At 49.5% G+C, this 26,733-nt stretch overlaps 10 protein-coding genes across 10 annotated transcripts; 5 read left to right on the plus strand and 5 right to left on the minus strand.

Moving 5' to 3' along the window:
- Positions 1 to 681: 681 nt before the first annotated feature.
- Positions 682 to 1,560, plus strand: PENARI_c002G09800 (uncharacterized protein; the record flags this gene model as incomplete). The annotated part of the gene is made up of 1 exon (XM_022627817.1): positions 682 to 1,560. One exon carries the CDS (start codon positions 682 to 684, stop codon positions 1,558 to 1,560), a length of 879 nt encoding a protein of 292 aa, XP_022492830.1.
- Positions 1,561 to 2,274: 714 nt separating this feature from the next.
- Positions 2,275 to 5,255, plus strand: PENARI_c002G04223 (uncharacterized protein; the record flags this gene model as incomplete). The annotated part of the gene is made up of 3 exons (XM_022627428.1): positions 2,275 to 2,819; positions 2,872 to 5,149; positions 5,214 to 5,255. 3 exons carry the CDS (start codon positions 2,275 to 2,277, stop codon positions 5,253 to 5,255), a joined length of 2,865 nt encoding a protein of 954 aa, XP_022492854.1.
- A 502-nt stretch (positions 5,256 to 5,757) lies between these two features.
- PENARI_c002G12281 (uncharacterized protein) lies at positions 5,758 to 7,114 on the minus strand (the record flags this gene model as incomplete). The annotated part of the gene is made up of 3 exons (XM_022627982.1): positions 5,758 to 6,186; positions 6,243 to 6,567; positions 6,618 to 7,114. The coding sequence occupies 3 exons, from the start codon at positions 7,112 to 7,114 to the stop codon at positions 5,758 to 5,760; spliced, it is 1,251 nt and encodes a 416-aa protein (XP_022492624.1).
- A 3,287-nt stretch (positions 7,115 to 10,401) lies between these two features.
- PENARI_c002G05446 (uncharacterized protein) lies at positions 10,402 to 11,751 on the plus strand (the record flags this gene model as incomplete). Its single annotated transcript, XM_022627517.1, has 3 exons — positions 10,402 to 11,446; positions 11,505 to 11,578; positions 11,656 to 11,751. The coding sequence occupies 3 exons, from the start codon at positions 10,402 to 10,404 to the stop codon at positions 11,749 to 11,751; spliced, it is 1,215 nt and encodes a 404-aa protein (XP_022492247.1).
- An 815-nt stretch (positions 11,752 to 12,566) lies between these two features.
- PENARI_c002G12417 (MFS transporter) lies at positions 12,567 to 14,184 on the plus strand (the record flags this gene model as incomplete). The annotated part of the gene is made up of 2 exons (XM_022627991.1): positions 12,567 to 12,947; positions 13,006 to 14,184. The coding sequence occupies 2 exons, from the start codon at positions 12,567 to 12,569 to the stop codon at positions 14,182 to 14,184; spliced, it is 1,560 nt and encodes a 519-aa protein (XP_022492638.1).
- A 361-nt stretch (positions 14,185 to 14,545) lies between these two features.
- Positions 14,546 to 16,391, plus strand: PENARI_c002G06785 (bestrophin family protein; the record flags this gene model as incomplete). Its single annotated transcript, XM_022627590.1, has 7 exons — positions 14,546 to 14,806; positions 14,887 to 15,034; positions 15,090 to 15,174; positions 15,234 to 15,359; positions 15,410 to 15,759; positions 15,812 to 15,985; positions 16,042 to 16,391. 7 exons carry the CDS (start codon positions 14,546 to 14,548, stop codon positions 16,389 to 16,391), a joined length of 1,494 nt encoding a protein of 497 aa, XP_022492613.1.
- Positions 16,392 to 17,000: 609 nt separating this feature from the next.
- On the minus strand, positions 17,001 to 17,589 carry PENARI_c002G07700 (uncharacterized protein; the record flags this gene model as incomplete). Its single annotated transcript, XM_022627668.1, has 2 exons — positions 17,001 to 17,382; positions 17,444 to 17,589. 2 exons carry the CDS (start codon positions 17,587 to 17,589, stop codon positions 17,001 to 17,003), a joined length of 528 nt encoding a protein of 175 aa, XP_022492491.1.
- A 191-nt stretch (positions 17,590 to 17,780) lies between these two features.
- PENARI_c002G01878 (DUF167 domain-containing protein) lies at positions 17,781 to 18,236 on the minus strand (the record flags this gene model as incomplete). The annotated part of the gene is made up of 2 exons (XM_022627263.1): positions 17,781 to 17,939; positions 18,018 to 18,236. 2 exons carry the CDS (start codon positions 18,234 to 18,236, stop codon positions 17,781 to 17,783), a joined length of 378 nt encoding a protein of 125 aa, XP_022492324.1.
- A 243-nt stretch (positions 18,237 to 18,479) lies between these two features.
- Positions 18,480 to 22,281, minus strand: PENARI_c002G08737 (sugar porter family MFS transporter; the record flags this gene model as incomplete). Its single annotated transcript, XM_022627743.1, has 8 exons — positions 18,480 to 19,240; positions 19,317 to 19,772; positions 19,840 to 20,033; positions 20,092 to 20,236; positions 20,303 to 20,583; positions 20,656 to 20,679; positions 20,732 to 20,817; positions 22,036 to 22,281. 8 exons carry the CDS (start codon positions 22,279 to 22,281, stop codon positions 18,480 to 18,482), a joined length of 2,193 nt encoding a protein of 730 aa, XP_022492187.1.
- A 484-nt stretch (positions 22,282 to 22,765) lies between these two features.
- On the minus strand, positions 22,766 to 24,362 carry PENARI_c002G05000 (glutathione synthase; the record flags this gene model as incomplete). The annotated part of the gene is made up of 2 exons (XM_022627483.1): positions 22,766 to 24,008; positions 24,061 to 24,362. 2 exons carry the CDS (start codon positions 24,360 to 24,362, stop codon positions 22,766 to 22,768), a joined length of 1,545 nt encoding a protein of 514 aa, XP_022492397.1.
- Positions 24,363 to 26,733: the final 2,371 nt, after the last annotated feature.

Consider the following 26,733-nt stretch of genomic DNA (forward strand, 5'->3'; position numbering starts at 1 on the left):
GTTTCCCAAAAATGAGGTGCTCCAGGTTGCTTTCTATCGAGGTTCCCAGGTCCAGCCTCATCTGATCTCACAAAATTCAATTGCTACTCTATAATCCCAACAAAATGGTAGACCCATACATTGCCACCCAGGCAAACATATTAAAGAAAAAAAGAAGTAGAAAAGAAAAAACGCCACAAACAATAGAGAAGTTCAGCTGGGACCCTAGCCGCATCAAAACAAATAGTCGCCCCGCATAGCACAGCCCGCGTGATCCGAACAGCTCACAAACAGAAAGTAATTCCCTAGCAAGTAACTAAGGCTCAGCTAGGCGAGATACAGCACAGCCACAGTGGATTTCACTCAATCTAGGTTCGATGGAGGGGTCGACAGCGAGCAAATAAGCAAGAACCTAGTGTCTGGCTGAGAGGTTAGCTTCTCCGTGCTCTGATTATTGGCTATTTGCTGTCGCCGAGGTCGCCTAACCTGGTAGGATAATGTTGTGATTGAGGGGTTTAGAAGATGAGGGGGGATATTTGATTCTATTTTGTTCTGTTTCGGGGTTTGGAGCTGAGGCTGGTGTATTCGTGGGAACTAGTATAAATATGTGCTTGTCTCTTCCTGTGGCTTGTATCTCTACACAGTCTTCTATATTTTCTTCTCCTGCCAAAATACTCACATCTTCGTGTGGTCATTTACATCATGTCTTACAACAACGACTCCGACAGCTATGGTAGCCGCAACCAGAGCTCCGGCTATGGCGACAACGACAGCTATGACAGCGGAAACAAGTCTAGTTCCAGCCGCAAAAATGATAGCTATGGAAGCAGCAATGACAATAGCTACGGCGGTGGAAACAACAAGAGCTCCTACGGTAGCAACGATGACAGCTACGGAAGTGGCAACAAGTCTAGCTCCGGCCGTGACAACGATAGTTATGGAAGCAGCAACAACGACAGCTACGGTAGCAAGAAGGACTCGTCTAGCTACGGGGGCAACAATGACAGCTATGAAAACAAATCTAGCTCCGGCCGTGACAACGACAGCTATGGCAGCAACAAGAACTCATCCAGCTACGGAGACAACAATGACAGCTATGGAAGCAGCAACAACGACAGCTACGGCAGCGGAAACAAGTCTAGCTCCGGCCGTGATAACGCCGACAGTTATGGAAGCAGCAACAATGACAGCTATGATAGCGGAAACAAGTCCAGCTCCGGTCGTGACAACGATAGCTATGGCAGTGGCAACAAGTCTAGCTCCGGTAGCAACAATGATAGCTACGGCAGCAGCAATGACAACAGCTATGGCAGTGGCAACAAGTCTAGCTCCGGTATCAACAATGATAGCTACGGCAGCAGCAATGACAACAGCTATGGCAGTGGTAACACCACCACCTATGGCAGCAACGACGACAGCTACGGAAGCAAGTCCAGCTCTGGCCGTGACCAAGACAGCTACGGTAGCAACAAGAGCAGCAATGACACCTACGGTGACTCCAGCTCTGGCCGTAACAACGACACCTATGGCAGCAGCAACGAGAACAGTTACGGAAGCAGCCGTCGTGATGACAACTATTAAACAAAGGCAAGGTATGTGGTTCATATTTATGCCTCACAATAGCGGATATCACCATAGCGGATATGCTTACAATCGTGTCGCTTCAGATTCATCGGCAAGAGTGGTAGCTTCAACAACACTAGCACGGGTATTGGATGTCTTGTGCATGTTTCGGGACCCGATATGTTGTCATTTGGGGTCAAGGATTATTGAACTTGGTTGAGATATGAAATAGTTCTGCATAACATGCTTTTTTGCCACTTAACTCGTAATGTTTGCCCCAAGACGAACAGTGTAGAAAGACGAAGCTTTTATCGTGATATCCCAGAGATAGAGAGACATTGCCAGCTGTCGTGTGCTATAATACGACACCAAGAGTTTCAGCATATTCACCAGCTCATGCCACGAGGGCCGTGACAGGGCAAGAGACTTATTAGCTGGCAGTATGAAGCATGGTGAACCCGAGTGTCTAAGCCGATACGGTAATGGAAATCCGACCAGAAAGTTAGCAATCGAAACCCTGAGAAACCAGCGAAGACATTCAATTAGACATTGCATCTTCTTGATCGTGTTTTTCGCTCCATTTTCGATCAAAAGAGTTATTGGCATAGATATTCGTAGAAGTAGATAGATTGGGGAAGCGATCACCGCCCGGATGCCAAGTTTGTAACAACACAGCCTAAGCCATCCACTTCCCCCATTCGCTCAATGCTTCAATAAGAGCGATTCAACAAAATGCGGCTTCAGGCGGCGCTCTTCTTCGCCGCGTGCCTATCGCCCGCGGCAGCCATCTACAACGATGAGGTTAATCACATCGACTTCCATCACGCTCTGCTCGGTTCCCCCTCCCCCGACTCGACCTTCTTCCTCAAGCCATCTTCGACTTCCAATGCCTCCCTTCTATACACAATCTCCGACAAGCTACTAGTTGGTGCCATCAATCCCCGCGATGGAGCTCTGTTGTGGCGCCAGAACCTCTCGCGGTCGGCGGACTCCCCTCCGCGCGGGGGTCTTCTGCGCGGAGTGGACGGCAACGACGCTGTAGTTGGCGCAGCGGGTAACTATATCTCGTCGTGGAGTGCTCAGGATGGAAAGTTGGCCTGGGAAAACCGGTTCTCCGAGGGAGTGGTGGCGGATCTCGAGCTGTTGGAGCTTGAGGATGCTACCGCGACTCCCGGAGTACGTGATACGATTGTGGTGGTTGGCAGCGAAGTCTCCGGTATCGTGAGACGCTTGGATGGTGATTCTGGAAGCACGAAGTGGGAATATAAGGAGGACAGGTTGGTTTTCTGCTTGGCTGCTGTTGTTCAAGCTAACGAATTGCTCCTTTAGTGGTGACATTCCGTTCCAGGTGTCATCTTCCCCGACAGAGATCTTCTATATTTCGCTTCAATCGGCTCTGCTGAAGGGCTACAAGATCAAGGTTACCGTGTTGGACCCAGTGACTGGAAAGCAGGTTCGCCAGCAGGTTCTTAGCTCTGAAAGCGACGTGGCTACCCCGGAGTCCGTTCTGTTCGTCGGCGCGAACATTGCCTCTCCTATCATCGTCTGGACCGACAAGTCGCAAAAGTCCCTGAAGGTCAATGTCATTGGTACCAAGGAAATCAACTCGGTCGCCATTGACAACACTTCCGGCTCCGAAATCCGAAAGATCACGGTCCACGCTGCACACAAACTCAACGCTCTTCCCCACTTCTTGGTTCACTATGCAACTGAGGCTGGAGCCTGGGCCGAGGTGTACCATGTGGACATGAAGTCATCCAAGGTGACCAAGGCTTACCAGCTCCCTTACCTGCCTGGACAGTCGGTGTTCGCGACGAGTGTTATTGACGCTAATGTCTACTTCACTCGAGTTACGGACTCCGAAGCTATTGTTGTGTCTTCCGCCTCTCATGGCATTCTTGGTCGCTGGAATCTGCCGAAGTCCTCTTCTGACGCTGCTCTGCACGCTGTCTCCGATCTGGTTACCAGAGAAAAGTCTGTGGCCGTTCGGTCGGCCGTTTTCAGCGAGCATGGTGATTGGCAGCTTATCCGGAATGGTCAGATCGAATGGACCCGCAACGAAGGTCTCATCGATGCTGTTGCAGCCACCTGGGCGGAAATTGATGCCCAGGAGGGTCTGGCTCATGAGCTGGAGGTGGAAGGCCATGACACGATTTACGGAGCGTACGTTCACCGCGTGAAGCGTCACGTCCGTGACTTGCAGTACCTGCCTGACTGGCTCAAGCACATCCCTGGGCGTATTTTGAGCAGCATCCTGAGCGATGAGGTGACCAACCTGGACAGCTTTGGTCTTGCCACGCCTGTTATTGTTGCCACAAAGAACGGCCGCGTATACGCTTTGGATACCGGTAACCATGGCGCTGTTTTGTGGAGTGTCCAGGCCGTGGAAACATCCCAGTGGGATGTTAAGGCTATTTTGACTTCCCCAGGCACCGCCACCATCTACCCTAACGATGGAAGCTCTGTGACCCTGAATGTCTCGACAGGTGATATTATCTCACGCACTGCATCATCTGACAGCAAGCTTCGCTCGATTGCTGTCTTCGGTTCCCAGGAAACATCATCGTTGAACACCGTCGGCGTCCGTGAAGATGGCTCCCCAGTCACTGCATTCGACGAGGTCAACGGGTTCTTGGTAACCACCAGTGCCGACAGCCGAGTCCTCGGCTGGATTGCAAAGGACAACAAGTCGCCTGTCTGGGAGTTCGTTCCTCCATCGGGACAAAAGGTTATTCATGCCACTGCTCGCCCTGCCCATGACCCTGTGGCATCCATCGGCAAGGTGCTTGGAGACCGCTCAGTTTTGTACAAATACCTCAACACCAACCTGGCCCTGGTCACCGCAGTGAACGAGAAGACCAACACCGCCAGTTTCTACCTGTTGGACGGAGTCTCAGGCAAGGTCCTGCACGCGACTACTCAATCAGGCGTGGATACCACACAGCCCATCGCATCCGCAATGTCTGAGAACTGGTTCGCCTACTCATTCTGGGGCGATGTCGGCTCCAACGAGTCCTCCGCCAAGGGGTACCAGCTCGTCATCTCAGAGCTCTACGAATCGCCCTTCCCCAACGACCGCGGCCCTCTCGACTCCGCCAGCAACTACTCCAGTCTCCACAGCAGCATCGAAAGCCCCCCGCTACCCCACGTCATCTCCCAGGCCTTCATGATCCCCGAGCCCATCTCCCACATGACGGTCACTCAAACTCGCCAGGGCATCACCACCCGCCAGCTTCTCTGCACCCTCCCCTCCTCCAACTCCATCATTGGAATCCCCCGTCCCGTCCTCGACCCCCGCCGCCCTGTAGACCGGGACGCTACCGCTGCTGAGGCCGAAGAAGGTCTCTTCCGCTACGCTCCCTACTTGGACTTTGACGGCAAATGGTACCTCTCGCACGCCCGCGATGTTGCCGGCATCAAGGAAGTGCTTTCTCGCCCTACCCTTTTGGAGAGTACGAGTCTTATCTTCGCCTTTGGTGGCGATATCTATGGTACTCGCGCCACACCCAGCCAGGCATTTGATGTCCTCGGCAAGAGCTTCTCCAAGTTGCAGCTCGTTCTTACTGTGGTGGCACTCGGTGTTGGTGTCGCCGTTTTGGCTCCAATGGTACGTTTTTCTAATCCCTCTCTGGTATCCTAGATTCATTTGCTGACCCTTTCGTTCAATCTAGACTCGGAGAAAGCAGGTCAATGCTTTGTGGAAGGCTACATAGGTTGTCTTGGTCCATATAACTGTTTGCTATCTCGTGCTGTAGACTAATGTACACCTTCGTCGCGAAATGTCCTTCATGTAGCATGTTCCTCTTATTCATTAGGTAAGCGGAGTCAACACCTTGAATGCTGGATCTCCAAGCCGGGCACCCAGCTCAGCCTCCAAGCCAAGAATTTCTTTCCATGGGCATGTGAATAGCTTTGCAACGGAGTTCATCAAGCACACACATTTGCAAACCCGAACATGAACATCTCGAGAGCCATGTTGATGCTTTCTATTTGTCTATACTATGATGTATCTAGAATTACAATGGTTTCAATTGTATGCTTTTAATTTCAAAAGCCTCCGTACATACCTAAATCACATAAATACTGCCAAGTATATATCTTACTTTTGTCTAAACACGCCGAGCAACAATGAAATCTACCAGAACGAGACAAGACGCAAAACCCATGAACCTTGTTTTTGTACAGACAAAAAGGAATATATAAACAGCAGGACCATCAATGAGGCGGCTTATCTCCAAAGGGAGACTGGAGATCCCGCCCAGATCCTGAGGATTTAGCACTAGCAGCCGATGTATACACCATGCCATTTTTCATCTCCAGACTATCAGTGGGACTGAGCGCACGGGGATGGTTCTCGGAAGTGATATCATAATCATGGCCCATTTTGTCATGGTTCGCAAGGCGCGACTCGGTCCAGCTCTCCATCTCAACGGTGCGCATGATTTCAAACCGATCGCTGTCGTAGCCAGGCTGGCGGTGATCGTCAGCAACGAGACGAGAGTTGCGAGAGCGGCCGGTTGAGGACCACAATTTGTGAGAGCGGGATCTTTGGTTGTAAGAAGAGCCGATGTTACGGGTCGATTGTAGGAGGCGGGGGAGGAAGGCTGCAATGAGTGGGCGGAGGGCCGGTGCCGAGGAGCAGATCTGGCGTTGATCGTTAGTGGAATGTTTGAAGGAGGTTTAAATCGTTGGCACTTTACCAGTCCCAGACTAATCTCCACGGTTGCGGCTATCAGCACCGGCCATCCAAGCCAGGTTGCGTCGTAGCCGACTACCATACTCTTCCAAACGTACACAGTGCGGACGGAGCCTGCTACATTGACCACGACACCGAGGCCGAAGATCGAGATAACGGCGAGACGCTGGCGGGCTGGGAGCTTTAAGCTCCAGATCAGTGGCATGGGTAGAGTTGTGACTAGGAAATCGGTGAAGATGTTGATCACACTGGCGGAGAAAACAATGGCACCGTCGTTCATGCAGTGGTATGGTTCCGTAGGGCTAACTTGCCAATATGCGCGAATAGGACTAGACGAGACATTAGCAAGGTGATGATAATGTGGGGACAATATACTTACTTGCACTGGAAAATGCTGATAATAGTGAACAGACCCCCAGAAAGTCCAACAAAGACCATTGCCCCAATGAAGGCCCATTGGTACACTACGAAATTTCCTTTTCCAAGGAGTCGCCGGCAGAACCACAGCAGGGAGATCTTGGTGATAATGGAGGCCATGGAGAACATGATTTGGAAGCAAAGATTCAACTTCTGTACGATGGGTAGTTGCAAAGGCGAGATGTCCCAGATATGACGGTTCATGCCATAGTGTTCGGTGGCAATTGATGTGACAACAACCATCGCAATAGAAAAGACCAATCCAGCGACGATAAGAAGGTCGTCAATACCGGCGCTGTATGTGATCCGGAACCGAGTATATAGACGGAGCATGACCACAATAAAGGCGAGGGACATGCACGAAATGTTCACGATGACTACCCCATGCCCGCGAGTTGGAGGGTCAATATAATTCGGTGTTGGCCATTCGGCCATGACGGCAGCTGGCGGGAGCTTCATGATGTTTCTGGATTGATGGGTAACGTTATACGGTTTATGCGCGAGGAGATATAAAGACCGGAGGATGTATGGGTATCAAGAGTGAAAGAGATTATAGTATGCAGGCAATGGCTACAGCCATGACTCAATAAAAGAAAGAAAGGTAGTCGTGAATATAGGTAAGAAGAGTGCCAGCTTATACAGCCATCGTGAGTCGTCAAAAAGGAAGAAAATAATGATCACACTCTGGCAGGGACCTGGGGGCAGATATAATATGTGCAGGGATGACAGGCCTCGACCATGGATCCATAAAGTCATAAATATATGAAAAAACAAACCCCATATGAACTATATTGAGGCAAGAGCAAGTCGCGAATAGACTTTCGGTGCCATCTAATCCGGACAGTAATAGAGCGAATTACACTCCGCATAGACACGGTGCCCGGAATTCCAAAGGCAATGAACCTTGGACGCTACAGTATCATTCCACACAATTGTTCCACGCGAGATCGAAAAGAGTAGCAAGACCGAGGGCTTGTGCGGGTGGGAGGCGACGGACGGATGGCGATAGGCAGATCCAGAGCCCCATAGTTCCCCTCTGGATCCACTGCGACTCTGGATCTGTAATTTGTAGCCCATGTGAAGCGTCTGAGAGCTTATGAGATTCAATGGTGCATTTCACGGACAGTAGACTGCCAAATCAGTGTTGAACATTTGTGTGTTGTGAAACCTAAAAAGAAGCGAGCCTCGTATATACTGTAACCCCTGCAGGAACGGAAAGTTACATGCCGCAATGCAGCCGAGGCTTACCACGCCACCAGGTTCGGGTTTCATTGCAACAATACTCTGTAAGGCTCTCATTCCTCGAAATCTAAGCGAAAACCTCATGTACGATGCGGGGTTGGGAGGCTTCGTAACCGCAGTTCTCCCGTTCTCCACCTATATTTGCCGCAATACCGTCTGTCCACGGCACTGTACAAATTCCCCGGCTGAAGTTGCCCCCCCTGAAGATGCAAGATGCATTTAATATAACATAATATAAACCCTTGCCACATACCCCTGCCACATGCAAAACATCGCGTGCCTACGAAACAGAAGCGCATTTGAATCCCGTTCCCCAGGCTCAGAAACAAACCCGAGAATTTTCCGCCCACCCATTTCCCTTTCGCCCCTCCCAAAATCCACAGACTTTTTTCTTTCTGTGGCCCACTTCGGGCACGGTACTTGCTTCACACAGCTAAGCCTTACACTATTATCAAATCCCCACTCTCTTTGCCCTGTGTCCCACTATCTACGCTGTCCCTTAAAACCCTCGATTGTTTCAAATGTTTCCATAACACACCGCTCGGAGATACTGTAGTAGAAAGATCCTCCAATCCCCTGGTCTCAGCTTCCTGAACAAGAATGGATATCCCCCCTAGACCAGACCAGCCTTCCGCATGAGAGTTTCATCAAGGTTGATTATCCTCAATCTGACCCAATGTGCCGGTCAATTGTGTTAACCAATGGGACCTGGACCCCCCCGAGGCGGCTCTTAATTGCCTTATTGATGGCTTGAATTTCGACATGTTGGACCCAAGGGATGGAATGATCGGCGTCTACTCACAAATCTGTGCCATAGACCATTAACTTTGATCTTGCACAAAAATACCCGGGAAATTGAATGGACCTACCGCTATCGGTACGTAGATCCGGACCCTGCCCAAAATTGAGACCAAATCACGAAGCAGGAGCATGAAACTGGCCATGTCGCAGTAAGGGGATCTATACCGGTCGGACGGAATTAGCTCTGAGATTGTTGTCGATCGGGATCTTCAATAGCGCCCGGAGAAGATACCTAAGTAAGCTTCAATGTCTATTCCTTTCCCCGGTACGACGTAGTCTGGCCCAACTCATCATATAAATACTCTAAATCGGCAACCTTATCTCTCTCATGCAAAGTTTAGCACGTCTGTTAACGTTAATCATAGATGTATCTGGAACAATGGAAATCCGAAAATGATTAATAAAGTGCTCAAATTTAAGACCATTGATCCCGTGACCCTGACCACATCCATGGTAATTTGGGAAGCTTTTTGAGCACAACCATAACCTTAATGTGACCCAAGACATTTGCCTGCGGGAATTATTTTACTTGATAGTCGACTACAGACACCAAAGGACTCTAATTCTGGATCCTTGCATCTGTAGGGTTGATTCGAGGCACTGAGCCAAAGAAAGTTTACAGATGCACCGAGATCTCGCCCTTTGTCCTTGGAGATCCCCGTGTTTTATCAAGCCACCCTCAAATTTGAGACATACAAAAGTAAAGTTGGCTTAAGAGAACCTAATTTACTTCATATACAAGCTTGACACCGCAAACGAATCCTGAATCCCATCACATATAAGCTCTCAATATTGGCTGGCGTCTAGCACTAATAATATGGAGTCGCAAAACGTATCACTAGAGAGGATACTTGCACCAGAGATTAGACTAGCGCTTACTGGTCTAATTCTTCAGTCGCGTCTATTTTTTGGCCGTGAGGAAATAGCCGACTTACACATTCTCCATGCAAAAATGGTCTCTAAAGAAATATCTCAATCGGCACCTATAAAGCATGGTAGCATATGAATAAAAGAGTCCAGTTTCACTAATTGGTTACATTTATCACCCCAATAGACTCAAGTCTAGACCAAGGGCTCGTTGTAATTTGAAATCGTGCCTACACTCCTCTAGTTCTCCCTATATCTCTAGGTAGAATTATTCGTCCCCCCAGGCTCAATATCCTAGAGATACTTGAATCCTGCTGTGTGGTCTAGTACCCTGGTTGAAAGATCAAAGAGGCATGGGGATATTGAGCGGCATGATTCAATGAATCTGAGAGCACTCCAGTGTTGTCAAGCACGATTGCGGCAAGGGACTTCATAGGAAGCTTCCTCTGATCAAAGCTCGATAATACATTTAGTAGTTCTTGCTGAACGTCTTTCAACACGTCGAGAATCAGACTGACTGCGGGATGAGAATGGGTTTCCTTCCAGCAGCTTTTCTGCCCAATGTAGATATTCTTGTGAGGAGCATGGGGGAAAAGAGCAAATAAAGCAGGCAATATTGGCTGTCAGCTTGCACACATTGAGCTTACTCGGTTCAATGATGTATGTCGGAATCCTCAATTGATATCTAGGTACGGAGTATGAAGTGGCACCGTAGGGGACCGTGGTGCAGGAAAACACCACACTAGTCCTAGAAAGGCAAGGATATCCGACACAGACAATGCTCCAACTCACACCCGTTGCTCACCACCCCTCTTCTTTTCCAAACACCGCTCAGCATGACTGACCATAACCCTCCGATGGAGAACCTGCTCAACCTAGATGAAATTGAAGATGTCGCCACCAGAAACGTGAGCAAAAAGGCGTGGGCATATTATTATTCCGCATCCGACGACAAGATCAGCAAGCGCCTCAACTCAGAGGCCTTCCGCTCTATTCAACTGAGACCAAGGACATTCATAGATTGCACAGAATGTAATCTGAACACTGAGCTGTTAAGCAACAAGGTGTCTATCCCAATTTATGTATCCCCGGCAGCCATGGCCCGCCTAGGGCATCCCTCAGGCGAAGCTGGTATCGCAGAGGCCTGTCGCAGCTTTGGGGCGATGCAAATTATTTCGAACAATGCTTCTATGGCCCCGGAGCAGATTGTTGCAAATGCGGCCCCGGATCAAGTATTCGGGTGGCAGCTGTATGTGCAAGATGACCGAAGCAAGAGTGAACGGATGCTAGCTCGAATCAATAAGCTCAGTGCAATCAAGTTTGTTGCACTGACGCTTGATTCTCCGGTTACCGGGAAAAGAGAAGACGACGAGCGCAGTGGCAATATCCTCAACACTATGGTGGAATCAAGCTCGACGGAAGCTGTGTACCAAGTAGTTGATGGAAATGATTCTTCTCGGCCCACTAAGCCAACGGAAGATCAAACCTTTACGGGCCTAGATCCTACTCTCACGTGGAAAGAGACTTTGTCATGGCTGGAGAGGCACACCGCATTGCCAGTCGTTCTCAAGGGGGTTCAGACCCACGAAGATGCTTATATTGCCACATCATATGCGCCTCAAGTAAAGGGGATCATTCTTTCAAACCACGGCGGTCGATCACTTGATACAGCCCCTCCCGCTGTGCACACCCTGCTTGAGATTCGAAAGTACTGCCCCGAAGTATTTGACAAGCTTGATGTCTGGGTCGATGGCGGTATCAAGCGGGGGACTGATGTTGTTAAAGCGATTTGCCTAGGCGCAAGAGGTGTCGGCATTGGAAGAGCCGCACTTTGGGGATTAGGAGCTGGAGGCGTAGAAGGTGTAAAGAGGACGCTACAGAGTATGGAACTATTAGAATGTTTTCGAGGAATTTTGAGTTTGCTAATAACCCGGTTTAGTTCTCACGGATGAGACCAAGACATGCATGCGACTACTTGGCGTACAGAATGTCAATGCGCTTGGAAGGCAACATGTAAGCCCACATCTCACCTTGGAACTAGCACCTACGTCTCCTTTAAAATAAGGGCTATAACTAACGAATCTCCTTAGATCAATACTCGGTTGGTGGAACAACAAATTTACAATGGGCCATCTGGTCTCGAGGCCTGTCAGAACAAGCTCCGGTCAACAACATCGCGGTTATAGAAATAGATATGAACAGAAAAAAAAAAAGGAACTCCAATTCAGATTGGTCAATTTAGTATGGTATAAATTATTGCGTCTTTCGCCACGTCTGCGACGTACCTAAGAAATAGAAGACGGAGAATCCATACACTATGCTGTCCGTGGGCGAACGTTGCGATCCATACCACCATGTTTTGCGCTTACTTTAATAAACCATTCTTCCCTTTTTTGTCAAAACCCAGTTCATCCAACTAAAGTGATTCTTACGATTGTGTTCGAGATCTTGAAACTATCCGAAGTATATCTGACTAGACCATGTCAAGCGATCCATCCACTCTTTCCACCTACATAATAGATGCTACACTTCAGCCAATATTTCTATAGCCCTGGAGAGCAAGACAGTGTCTATAACTAGGATAAGAGATCTCGGGTAACCGGCACAGTGCCGATGCATTCCAAGTAAATGTAAAGATGTGATTGGACTGTTGTGATAAAGTAGTGGGGCCGGACTAGACAACCATGGAACGAATGCGGGGGATCCAAACGGTAGGAGGACAGAGGTAACTTAGTGCATAAAGAACAAGACTTAACATGCAACTATGATGCGCTTATGCACCGGTTTCGTAGGATTATTTCCATAGGGGTCTTATGCTAACTATGGCTTTAATAAAGCGTTGAATACGCCATCCTGGATCTCCTCTGGCAACTGATCACCATTCTTTCCTGGTATTGTTCGTTCATCGAAATCGCAGTTTTTTGGAATCCCGTTTTGTTTCTCTGTCCGTGTTCGCAGCTTGTGTTCCTTAATGATTGACTCTGCTTTGAGCAATTAAACTATGGGAGCCACCATAGCCGAGACACCATCTGAGAAGAGCATTGCAGACTCAAAGGAAGAAAATCAACCGGGAGAAGTAATTGCTACTGAATTTAACAAAGATGACCCCGAGTCAGCTCTTCAGCCCCCGAAGAAATATCCAGAAACAGACCTCAGCCGAGGCATAGTTGGCTGGGATGGACAAGACGACCCCCACAATCCCCAGAATTTCGCGGCTTCTCGAAAATGGGGCCTATTGGCTTTGACAAGCGCTATCACCTTTGTGTCTCCTCTTGCATCAAGCATGTTCTCGCCATCTGTGAGCTATGTCGCAGTTGATCTGGGTGTGACGAATGAGACACTGCTATCATTTAGCATCAGCATCTATATTTTGGGCTATGCAGTAAGTCTAACAACGGACATCCAAGGCACAGGGACTAATTTCGAGTCCCATATAACAGTTCGGTCCATTGGCATTGGCACCCTTGAGCGAGGTTTACGGGCGTCGAATCATACTCAGCTGTGGAAATTGGTGGTTCGTCGTCTGGCAAATCGGATGTGCACTCGCACCCAACTTGACCTCTCTGATCATCTTCCGGTTCTTCGCTGGCATCGGTGGATCAGCATGCCTAACACTTGGGGCGGGTGTCATTGCAGACCTCTTCCCCATCGAACAACGAGGCTTAGCGACTGCTATTTGGAGCTCTGGTCCAATGATCGGCCCGGTGGTGGGTCCTATCGCAGGGGGCTTCATTGGTGAGACAATTGGCTGGCGATGGGTCTTTTGGGTGCTGTTGATGATCTCTGCCGTTGTATCGGCCGGAATTGAAGTCTTGAATCGAGAGACATATGCCTCTGTTCTGATACGATGGAAGACTGAGCGACTTGCCAAGGAGTTAGGTCGTCCCGATCTCCGTAGTGCTTACGCACCGGACGGAGAGGATGTCTCGGTTATGACAGAGCTCAGGTTCGGATTGACGCGACCAGTCCTCTTGTTCTGCAAGTCGCCCATCGTGTTTCTGCTCTCCACTTATATGGCCCTCGCATATGGTCTTCTATACCTGTTCTTCACAACAATCCCGACCGTATTCAGGGGTCAGTATGGATTCTCCACCGGTCTGTCAGGGTTGGCATTTGTGGGGATAGGGGTTGGGCTTTTCCTGGGGATGGGTCTGGTTGCATCCACTAACGACCGGCTCGTTGTCAAACTGACACAGCAGAACGGAGGTAAATTCCAACCGGAGATGCGACTACCAATGATGATGTTCTTCGCTTGTTTCCTGCCTATTAGTTTCTTCTGGTATGGCTGGGCTGCAGAAAAACATGTTCATTGGATCGTCCCGATCATCGGAACGGTGCCCTTTAGTTTCGGCATGATGGGCATTTACTTGCCCATTCAGACGTATGTCATTGACTGCTACCCTGGCTATGCGGCGTCAGCCAACGCCACCCTAACTGCCAGCCGGTCATTGGTGGGCGCACTGCTCCCTCTGGCGGGGCCACAAATGTTCCAAACTTTAGGGCTTGGATGGGGGAATTCGCTCTTGGGCTTCGTGGCTGTGGCCTTTATTCCTGTGCCAATAGTATTCTCACGGTATGGGCAAGCTATTCGTGAGAAATTCCCGGTGGAGCTTAGGTAGGCAGAGAGTAGGAGAATAAAATATAAAAAAAGATTTCGCCTGGGCTAAATTTAAACGTGCGGACGTGTCCGCCGACTCCACTATTGGCGTGGTCTAGAATTCGATGAAACGCCCCCTGGCAAGCCCGTGTTTCAATTTTCGCCCTTTTCTTCTTCAGTTGCGATATTTCCTTTCGTTCCAGCATTTGTCTTTTGTCTATCCTTTTCTTTCGCTTTAGTTATTTCCTTGCTGTTGTCTTCCATTATACATTCGTTAACTATATCGGCCCGGCTCCGAACCCATTTACCTCCATTCTTTATTATTTTATTTTATTTTTTTTATTGTCGATTTTTTTAACCAACTGATCTTCCATTCACCCACCATGACCGACGGCCATAGTGCTCCCATGGCCGACGCCCCTGCAGCAGCTGCAGTGGCCGACAATGCTGCCGCACCCGTACCAGCCGACGTACGCTCGCATGCTGTTCACCACCATGATACGGCCCCATCGCACGAGAAGGAGCAGGGCTCCTCGGTGGGCCGTCTGACTCCACGGCCAACATTTCTAGAACATTTGGCCAACTCGCGAGATTCGCAATTCAAGCTCGATCGACGGGACTCCAGTGAACTGGATCGATACTTTGTACGTTTGTCATGCGGGGACTGCGGGACCTTCATACAAGCCGCGATGTGGTACATGAACTGACAGATCTTGTGTAATAGCATGGCCCTCGCAATATGGACAAGCACTCCAAGTGGCCGGTCTTCATGCGGATGCACGGTAGTGTCATGCCGAAGATGATCCTGCCGCTGGTCTTTGTTGCTGCTTGGTCGACCCTCATTACCTTGATCTCCAAACATGTTCACTCTCGTAAGGACTTCCGGACATTCAACTCGATTACCAGAGTTTCTGACTGCTCAAATAGTTGGCATCAACAATATCCTGCTCACCGTGCTGGGTTTCGTGGTGGGTCTGGCTTTGTCGTTCCGCAGCTCGACTGCATATGAGAGGTATGATATCTCCATCGTGGGACGACTGGCGAAATCCATTGACTCAATTCGAACAATAGATGGGCGGATGGACGCAAGTACTGGTCTCAGCTCATTCAGACATCTCGCAACCTTTCACGAACAATTTGGATCAACACCGGCGAAAGGGAAGGCGAAGAAGGAAAAGACGACCTCCTGAGAAAACTGTATGGCAACCTCGAACTGGACTCTGAATGTCGTGCTGACAAGCGGATAGCTCTGCCATGAATCTCATTTTGGCCTTTGCCGTCGCCCTGAAGCACAAGCTTCGATTCGAGCCAGATATTGCTTACGAGGATCTGGCTGGCCTTGCCGGACATTTGGATACCTTTGCCCGCGACGCCCACGACCGGACGGTTGTCAACCCTCGTGCCAAGTCTATTTGGAAGTCGGTGGGTGAGTATCTTGGCGTGTCTTTCGCCGAGTCGAACCCTCGCAAGTTGGTTAAGCGGTCAAAAAAGCCCGTGGGACATCTTCCCTTGGAGATTCTTAACCATCTGTCCGCATATATCGACTCGTGTGTTGCCAATGGTACCCTTACATCAGCCCTGCACCAGGGCCAAGCCAGTAAGTGCCCATCCTTGTTCGTTGAGCTGACCCAAGTCTGACATAAACACAGTCACCATGATGGCCACCTTGAACGAAGTATTGACTGGCACAGAGCGTGTTCTGGACACCCCTCTGCCAACAGCGTACTGTATTGCCATCTCTCAGATCGCATGGATCTATATCCTGGTTCTTCCATTCCAGCTGTACACTGCTTTGGAGTATATCACCATCCCCGCTTCAATTGGTAATTCTCATCTTTTCTGAATAAACAAGCACGGCAAATGCTAACATCCTTTTAAGTGGCCGCCTACATCATCCTCGGCTTGGCTACAATCGGCAGTGAAATCGAAAACCCCTTTGGCCTGGACGTGAACGATCTTCCCCTGGACTCTTACTGCCGTCAGATTGCCGTGGAGATCGATATCATTAGTGCCACGCCGCGCCCGAACGTCGATGATTTCATGGAACGTGCCGACAATCTCGTTCTCTTCCCTCTTAGCCAGATGGGATACCCTGACTGGAAGGAGAGAAGCGTCGAGGATATCCGCGGTGCACTCAGAACTAAAGTGGTTGCCAGCCCATCAGCTTCGGCGTCAGATACCTCTACCATTGTGGAGAATCTTCGCATGAAGTCCTCAGGGTCTGTCTAATCCCTCTTGCAAAATTGGATGGCGAAAGCCAAAAATAAAAAGAAGACTGTCTGTTTGGAAGCTCTGAGATGATGAGCCTTGGAAGGTGGATTGCATTTGACTAAGCGGCATCAAATTGTTTTTGGAATGTTGAGCAGCGTTTGAGTTATGGCGTTTCATCTGGGTCGACATCGGAGTCGACTCGACCCAAAAGAGTTCCGATTTGTTTGTTATTTGAATACATAAATTGGTATTTGCTTTGGATTTGTTTCCCCTAGCCTGTGTGTAAAGAGCTTGACCCAAGATGCCATATTTCCTGTCCTGGAAAGTGTAGATGGAGCGACTTGGAGACGGGATGAGAGGACGAAGTTCGTGGAGGCCATAATGGGCTGCTGAAAATATGATCTGCACCACCCAAATGTTGCTCGGAGGTCTAGCCTCATCGCACTGCGCTGCCTGTGTAATGGGGCGTTTCGGACGAAGCTGCGCAGTGTCGACTGGCATTCACGCAAGTGTAGTTCCATCCATCATGCGCGACGGGTTCGGGCAAGCTTTAGTCCGAGTAAATGCCACGACAGTATTGTTTCCCGTGATACTCAGTAATGGTGAGCATCACCCCAGCTCATATACTTAGGGAACGAACAGATCCGCCCCAGACCCAGCCGTCAACGCACCTAAAAAGTTTCCCTTGGCGCAGACCCTCCACACGACACCTGCAGACCCCGTCGTATTGCTTCCGCCACCAATCCAAGAGCTCACTGCAGCGACAACAGCTGGGGCATCTTCGCGCGGGACACGAATCCACAGAGAGTCATAGCGGGGGGTCCTGGTAGCCTGTGTTGTAGATGTAGCATCGGTTGTTGGTGTCGACGCGAATCCATGCTCGATTTTCAGTATATCGATGGGAATGGCCGTTCCTGTCAGACCGAGGAATTGCGACAGTGCGGAGGAGAGGTAGGTGCGTGCGGAGAGAGGGTCAAGTGCTTGAGGTGTGTTTCCGGGCTGAGGGACACTGGATTTGCAGATCATGTAAGCTTGATTGTCGCGACAAAGATGTGACTTGAACAGCTTACAGCTTGAGCTTCAGGTAGGTCCAGGGCGGATTGCGGGACGTGAAATGTATGGTTTTCGGCTTTGGCTCAGAGGCTTTCCGCTTTGCAGGCTCAGGCGAAGGGATTTTCTTGTCCACTTTCATATCCTCCTGCATATTATCCGTCATTTTAGCTGATCCTGCGAGAGGTGTGTTGGCTGTCGGAGTTTGAAGTGGTTCGGCTGAGCTCCGCCAAAAAATCATGAAACTTTGCGTCACGGGATCCCCAAACAATCATTGAGCTCTCTTGAGAAGACGAGTACGCCCTTAAATGGGACACCGCGCGAAGTTTCGATCAAAATTGACAAATTGGGTTAGGATTAGCGTGTCCTGACAGCATCAATCAATTTTTGAGTCGCGCGCTGCAAGAATGCTTCTTCGCTTTCGTCTCCGAGCTCCAAATCGGCAACAGACAATATTTTATCTTTCGATTTCCCGCCACGAATCACTTCTACATTTGATTTAGGAACCTTGAAGATCTAGGATTTTGTCAGAAGAGCTCCCTCTGGTTGGGTCTTTCAGACAACCGTAAGATGCCCCTAGAAGAAGTCACTAACCTCAGCAAAAACCTGCGACACCGCCAGATTAGCTGCCCCGTCGCGTGGAACGGCAGCCACAGATACGTCGACCCTGTCAACGCCCACGGCTGTGATACCGGTGCGACGAGCGGAGGCGTTGGGCTTCACATAGCAAGGGATGTGGAGGGTGTACGTTGCGGGAGAACGCTGTTGTTTGCTTGCGACCAAACGCAGGAGGGACGATGGGCGAGTCGACATTATCAGCTGTTGAATGGCGCTTGTACAAATATTTCAAGATTATGAGAGCGGGATAAAATATGTTATGAATATTGATTTCCGTAAGAATAGCAAATACCTTGGGAAAGCAAAGATGACAGATGGTCATAGTTTAGCCCTAAGTCGGATGACGACTGAAAACATAAGAATAAAAAAGCCATCAATCAACGCAACCCACCGCATCGTTTCCATAGCTCATGAATAGCATTTTGACCTGCAGTCAAGTCAAGCATACTCTGCGTGACGCTCATTCTCACCGGCCTTGGGCATTTTTTCCCAGTCGACCGTTGTTCCACTGGGCGATGGAATGGGGTCCTGAGCAACCCGATACAGCTCGGGACAGACTGCATCCTTGCGCATGAAGATGTAGCGCTTGATCCACCAGGGGAGGACTTGAGTAAGTTGGTACTTGGCGTGAGTTCGGGTCGGGACGCTAAACACATAATCCAGTTCCTCGAGGGAGCGCTGCATGGTCTCAGGCATGAAAAGGAAGATCAAAGCAAAAGCGAGAAGATTCAGGAAGGCATAGAAGCCAAAGGCTCCCTGTGGAGTAAGGGCTCGAAGCATGTATGGGAAAGTCAACGATAAGACTGAGGCCCAGAAGTTATTGGTTGCGACGGCCCATGCCATTCCTACTTCACGATGGGACAGGGGGAACACCTCTGCAGAATAGGTGAACGGGACGGGTCCTTCTCCCGGTGAATAGAATGCGTCAAACAAGTAGACAAAGAACGCAATCATCCCGATGTGTGCATTGCTGTCGGTAGAAATCCAGAAACAAAATCCGGCTGCAAGAAGTGTCCAGCACATTTGTGGAAAGGTGAAAAGTAGCAAACCACGTCGGCCGAACGTATCGATTGTCCACACAGCAGGCCAAGCGAAAACGAAATTGATCAGACCAAACCCGAAGGAGGCAAGAAGTGCTTCAATGTTGGATGCACCAGCGAGCTGGAATATTGTTGAGGAATAGAACGAGATAATGTTGACTAAAGAACGAGAAAATGTTAGTTGAAGTTATCATATACAGTTGAGTGTATTCTCCAAAACGTCTGTTGCACTTACTTCCACACATCTGCTGGGCAATCATGACAATACCAGAAGCTTGGACAGCGCGGCGCAAGCGGGGTACCGTAAACAGTTCCACAAACCGGACGAACATGTTGTCCTTCTTGGAGAAACCGGACTCACTAATCATCTGGTTTTTCATCTCCAACTGGGCATGGATCATATAAAGATCCCTGGCTGCCTGCAAAGGAGTGTTCCGCAGTCTGAGGAGGGATCGATATGCCTTCTTGTGATCCTTCTTGGTCATCAGCCAGCGTGGAGACTCTGGGCAGAACCAGATTCCCAGAAGCAGAGGTACAGCAGGGATAAAGGCAGAGCCCAGCTGCAGCCGCCAAGCGATATCACCAGTATTGGCCACTATCAGATTCGCGCATGTGCCGAGGAAAATACCGAAGGCTGTCCAGAGTTGCCATGACATGACAAGGCCTCCACGAATGTTGGTTGGTGCGTTTTCTAATATAGTTAGCATAAGGCATTCCAGTAGAGTATAAACAGGGACGCATAATGTTTGAGCAATTACCAGCTGAGTAAACAGGCACGGTGACTTCCTTGAGTCCCATACCAAGTCCGAGAAGCATACGAGTAGCAATAAGCTGTCCCCAGTGCTGGGTAAAGCCGGAGCCTAGGGGAGCTGCAAAGCTAAAGATTGCGGCCAAGAAGATTGTACCACGACGACCAAGGATATGATTCAGAGGATCGGAAAGCCAGGCAACACTATCGAAAAATGAATGAATGAGAAGACCGTCCACATGTAGTTCACAACAGTACGTACAAAATACAAATGGTGATGTATGGGGTTGCATTGATAAAGCCCACAATCCACTGGTTGCGGGTGCAAGTAGCCGGGTCAGGGCACTGAGGGGAGTTGTTCGGGATACCGAATTGGACATCGAAGGTCAGGTTGGCGCCGTTGGATCCTATACAAAGGTCCTGTTAGTCAATTCCGATACAAAAATGGATAACCCAATGAAAAGAGCACTTACCAGTCTGGTCCCAGCCTTGGATAGCTGCCGAAATCGAATTCAAGATGATGGTGTAGTACAACGCAAATGGGTGCTTCCAGCGTCGAGTAGTTTCTTCGGTCAGGATGCGACGATCATCATCACTCAGTTCGGGGATGAGTTCGATCCCCGACGGGGACTGAGCGACCAGAGCACCCTTCTTCAGAATTGGAAGGATGTCCTGAAGGCCATACTCGGTGGCATAATCTGTCACATCAGCCATAAGCTTGTCATTGGAAATTCCAGCGAGAGGATTCTTGATCCTGTGATATATTAGCCCAAGTTGCGACAAATGCCAATACTCGCGCCGCTGCGCGTCATAGTGAGTTAATTACTCTCCGGTCACATTTTCAGTCATTCTAGTCAAACGTCAGTAATGGGACTTTAGCATGAGGCTGTGTGGCTACATACCCCCCAGCCGCGTCATGACCGGTGAGATGAGACATCTTGGCACCTGAAGTCTCCAGTGTGGCCAAGATGTGAAGAGCGAAGACCAACTGATCGTAAGTTAGGGACAGGTCGATGAGGTGAAGGCGAGCGATGAAAGTGGCTCAAAAGGTGATGAGCCAGGGAGTTGGGGAAGGGCAAAGCAGAAAGAATTGGAAATAAGCAAAGGTCTCGAAAGAACGGCAATCAAAACTGGCAGAAGCAAACAGATAAAGCGGTCATAACTTCAGCAAAGCAAGCCATCTTCTTATGTCCACATCAGATGGAGTTAACGTAAGCTACGGAAGGATCTCACAGGAACTTTGATCTCTACTCAAAGCGCAATTAGCGTCCAGCAGCAGCATTACGCACAACTATCGCTTTATGACGAAGGGAGTATATGTCTTAAGCACATTGCTTATCATAACTGTCAATGACTCTACGGTAGTCACTCCAGTTACTCTATACCTTGATTACCTCGGACACCCTGATCGGACCAAGGAGATTACTTCGGCCGGAGACAGCCTCGAGAAAGAAAGACAAAAGCTCTGAATCAAGACGTTTCAGCTAATGCAGTTAGCAGAGAAATCCGGAACATTGGAAGTGTGGACTCGACACGGAGGCTTAATGCCCAGATATTACACTGCGTCAAAATAGCGTGGTATACAAGCATGACCCAAGATATTAATCCCAGCAATCCGGCCCACTTAGCGTGCGGCTTAGCCCCGAGCTAAAATGTGTGCAGGAGCACAAGGGTTCGGTCCCGTCTGGCTGGGTAACATGCAGGACTTGCCCATTCTTGTCCAATAGGAGACGCGTCAGACCACATATTCCATTCATATACGGACACTAGCGAGGAACTTTGATTACCTCAAGCAGCCTATCCCGTAGAAACGACGCACTGTGCCACTTCACCGATTGCTCCCAGGATCGTCGTGCGATGTTCCACGCCCGCTACACTCGTTTCACGGGACCTATTGGTGGCCCGTACGAGGATCTCAGGACCCGAGTCCAACGACTGTCTCATTGAGCTTATTAGAAATGCGACCCCTTGTAACCCTCGAATGTGTTCTTTGCTGGTCTCATCACAAAGCCAACTCGACAAGCCCCAAGCAGAAAGCCGAACTCGGTCCAAAGAAAGGTTTATCGAGTAGTATTTGCGTATGGATCCTCGGCCGCGATTTGGTGAGGCTGTGCTATTTTCATATGGGTCAGTATCCTGTAGCCAATCGCTCGAGATGACAACTTAGCGGTATCTCTGACGTGAGGAGTTCTATCCGTTTGTGTACCTCCAAGCCGCCGATGCGCTCCAATCCAGCAGAATAGAATGCAGATGCGGGGGTGTCGAACCGGTTTTTGACCTTGTCCCAGGCCGTGAGTAGAACCTGCAATACCGTTTCGTCAGAGACTTGATAAGAATATCTTGCCAAGGAAGTGTTCCCAAATACCAGTGGGACCTCGTTGTATTTGACCGACTTGAGAAAGAGACGTTGTTGGATTGTGTACAAAGCTCGAATGATACAGTCATAGGCCATAAGTCCTTTCACATGCCTCACCTTTATATGGTCTAGATGATTAACCCGAGGCACTCGAAAATGGACAAAAAATAGGTAAAAGAATACCGGGCAAAGTAGAGCAAAAGCAATGCATACTTCATGGCACTGTGCGCACATTTATGACCCCCTGTTGTAGCACATCAGACTGAGAAGCACGCTGGACGAGATCAGAGGATTGCGAGAACTCAAGTTAAGGAGAATCTACCTGACCTCAGAATTGACCACAGAAGGAGTCCAGGAAGTGCTCATTCCGGGTCACAGAAATTGGGCTTTGAAGGAATTGCCATTTCTAGCGGGCTGTACGCAAAAGCAACGATGGGACAAAAAAGAGGAGACATAAAAAAGCGAGATTCTGGATGGATCACAACGCTCCGCAGAGTGTCGTGCCAAGACAACATTAGATGATAAACGGCCATGGTCTCTATTTGATTGCTTGAATGAGTACATGAGATGAGATCTATATCTAGAATAGAAGAACGCTGTCCAGACTGGAGAATCCAGCAGCCACACCACCTTCATTCACCTCTTTACCTTTGGTTCGCAACAGGTATCCGCCTTGGTCGTTGTGCAAAACCTTGCCGCTGTTGTCCCAGAGGATAGTACCATACACGCCAAGCTCTGAAATGACGTTTCCTCTGAGGACCTCGCCATCATTCCGCAAAGCAACATTCTGAGCACTGGGTGCTGGGTTGATCAATTCCATGAGTACCCAGCCCCTCCAATCCGATTCCGGTATAGAGCGTAGAAATTCTGGAATTTCAGACTTGTAGATGTTGTTACCACCTCCTTCACGCTGGGGCTTGAGGACATGGTTCATGGCAGTGTCTGGGTTGAGAGCCAGTTCCCGACCCCGGCTATTGGTTGACAAGTCGTATTGTGGGGCAAATGTCTCCCGAACTCTTTCGACAAGCGAAGGGTCAGCACCCTTCAAGAAGCTTGAAAGATGGTCCGGTCCCGTAGGCTCCGCCAGAACTTGTTGGACTTTCTTGCAGCCAGCCAGTTGGTTGAGCACGGAAGGACACTTGATCGCCGCGGAACGTTCCAGGTGTGTGCGGGCCTCCCAGTCACGGCTGGACTTGTATTCATCCGGTGCGTAGTAAGCTCGGAGATAAACTGTGGTAACCTCGAAGGTCGAGTCAGGAGAGTGAGGGGGTTGGTAAAGCAATGGCCGCGAGGGGTTGGATCCGGAAATTGAAGTTTGATCCAAGACATCCACGCTGGAGACACGGAAAACGGGGATTTTATGGAATGTCTTGAGTTGTTTTGAAAGCGCATGCTGGTCAAAGACGTTCCGTTCTTCCTTTTGAACCACAAATAGAACACAGAGAGGGAGAGCCGGTGTCGACTTTGACGCTCCATAGGCTTTGTGTGCCTCTGCTAGCCCTGCAGCTAGAGTCTCAACCGCAGTATTCTCAGGGGGTGTGCTGGATTGCAGGAGAGGATGAGAGGGATAATTGATAGATGATCCTGGCGGCACAGTGAGGAGATCATTGTGCAATTCTCTCACAAGAGCCGAAAGCCCTCCGAAAGACGCCGAGATTGTGTTAAACTCCACTTGTTTCAGAGATGGTGCACCCGTGGGCGCTACATGGGCCATGTAGTCGGACCGGAAAAGGCCCAATGACAAATTTTGGACATAGCCCTCTTTCTGCACCGCCAGGTGAACCTTCCACAAGTTCGCAACGAAATCATCCACTTCAATCAATCTGCCCAACACTTGAATCAGCACTGCTAGAACCTCACTAGAAGGTTACTTACCCCTCCACGATATTCCCAAGCCATTCCGTATCACAAGTGATTGCCGCATAAAGTTCATTATAGATCGATTGCAGAGCAGTTGCTTCCTGGAAGCAGGTCCTTGGGAACGGACTGGGAAACAGTGTCACCGGCGCATTGGTAGCAAGCACCCCGTTTGAATCTGTACCAGGAGGCACAATTGCTGGCGAAGGTCGAACTGCAAGACCATTTTGAATGGCCCAATCTTTCACAGCAGTGACAAGAAACTCTTGTTGAGCCGCCGACAAGTCCGGCGGATAGCTAGAATAGACTGAGTCTGTCATATTGCTGATGAATTCTAGATAGACCGTGAAAAAACCCAGTTATTCCTTTAAATGGACTTTCCCAAAAATTCCAAGACTGTCTGGTGATTTGTAATTCGCGGGGCATCTGAGGTCTATCAACACCTGAGGCAGAAGCTGAGGGACGGATGACCGCCTTCTGCATAAGGTTAATCATGCCTGATATCTGCCTGAAGTAAATCACCGCCTAGATAAGCACAGAAATGTCTGGCAGAATGATTACTATTTCCTATTTAAGAAGTAAGAGAGCGTCACATTATCACATTAGGGCTTGTCTCCCTTCCCTTTTATTTCCCTTCTTTTTTCTTTCTTCCCTTTTCTCTCTCTCTTCTTTCCTTTCTTTCCCACACTCTTTTAACCTTTCCTTTTCCGTGCAAATCGTGTCTTTGCTCTTTTTACCATTCACACTGTTACCTGCAGCCTTCTGCATCCATCTTCGTGTGTCAACTGATCTGGAACTCTTTATGCGCCCATCATGGTAAGTCTCAGTTTCTTTCACCCCGTGTATCCCCATTCAAAACATGTCCTCTGCGGATGCACTTCGCAACACGTCTGAACGATGCGTTAACTATATGACAGGCACCCCCGGCACGCATCCCCTCAGATGCCAAGAACCCTAGTCAATACTCTGTGGATGAGGTCATAAATTTTTTCTGGCCGGATGGGGAAGACCCATCGTGGGCCAATGGTCTCCATCCTCCTGATCCTGCTTTGCTGGGACCTGCTTTTCGCGCAAACAATATCACTGGCAATGTGCTTCTTTGCTGTGTTACAAATGAGGTTCTTCGGGATGATCTGGGCGTGAGCTCTTTTGCTCAACGTGCATACATGATAATAGGCATCAGCATCCTGCGAGATCGCTCGGCCACTTTTCCTCCAACCGCTGCCCCAGAGCAGAGCAGTCGAACTGAGCCCGCCGGTACCACCATGGCAAGTACCCCTATTAGCTCTATGCAATTCACAGTTTCTGGGTTGAGAGCCCAACCTGAGCCGTTGCATGCCGTCATTCTAAACACCCCTGCCGCTGGGACTATACTAACTGCTACAACCAAAAAGCAACCCCGACATGCCACCAACATCATTACAACACCTCTCGTTCCAAAACCAATAGCATCTGCATCACCTGCAGTTAATCCCTCGTCAGCTTTCCGATCATCCCTGCCCCCGACAGACGATGATGGCAAACCTCTTCACCCAGGGTGGGAGCGCTTCAAAGCGAACATTGTCAAAAATAACCCAGAGAACACGACAGGAAATGAAGATGATGTTTTGCCGCCGTATGGGGAATCGGAATACGACACCGAAGATCAGATGGAGATTGAAGCTTTGCCCGAGAATCCCAAGAAGAAAGACATCCCTACCGAGTCTACGCCACCAGTCAACCTGACGGAATTTAATTCCATCGTGGATAAGCTGATTTCAGACAAAAGGCTGGCATGGATACGTGGAATTTCAAAGGATATGTGGGAAGCCAGTGGACTCTGCGAGCAAGGACGCGACGATACCGCTATCAGTGACAGAGCCTTGAATGACATTGCCAGGTTCGAAAAACGCCTCTCGGGTCTGCGCGATGCAATTTACGGACACAGGTACACATCTGGGCTTTTGATTATCAAAGCTTGCGAGAGTCTGGATGAAACCCTGTCGGACCTCTTCTTTCGTGAGTGGCAACTGGCTGTGCTGGACAAGCTGGAGCCCTCCCCAGAGCAGATCCAACAGGACAGGAGCGAACCACACGGCATGAGTACCTTCGCTACCTCGGGTCCCCCCGGTCCGTCCGATCCCTCGAGTACATCCGATGGCTACGACTCTGGAGATCCCGGAGAACCTTCTGATGCCGAAGGCCCCTCTGATGCTTGCAATTCCGAAGACAGCGACAATCGTCCATCAGATGAACCGGCTGCCAAGAAGCCGCGTCTGGGATCAGACATTCTTGATCAAAGTCTACCCGAAACCAGTCTCATATCTGGACTATCTACAGGTGCTACTCGGGAAGTAATTGACCTTACTGGGGACAGCCCCGAGCCGGAGCAGAAGTCATTTGACATGGATGTGCCGACTCCGTTACAGGAGACCAAACGTGCAAAATGGAAGCGACTACAGGCCGAAAAGAAGTTGGAGAGAGAGGCCGCCAACATCCATGCGGCTCAAATCAAATCCTGCGACAGCCCTGGGCCAAAGCCGGAGACCAAACGTGCAAGATGGTGGAAGCAAAAAAAGGCCGACAAGAGGGCGCGCAAAATCCATGCGGCTCAAATTAAATCCTGCGACAGCGCAATTGATCAGCAAAGGCTACGTCGATCAGTGGGGCCCAAACTTGACGCATGGAGGCAATACGAGACCAAAAACAGGT

This window comes from Penicillium arizonense (genome assembly GCF_001773325.1).
Source record: "Penicillium arizonense strain CBS 141311 chromosome Unknown PENARI_contig002, whole genome shotgun sequence".
Taxonomy (NCBI): domain Eukaryota; kingdom Fungi; phylum Ascomycota; class Eurotiomycetes; order Eurotiales; family Aspergillaceae; genus Penicillium; species Penicillium arizonense.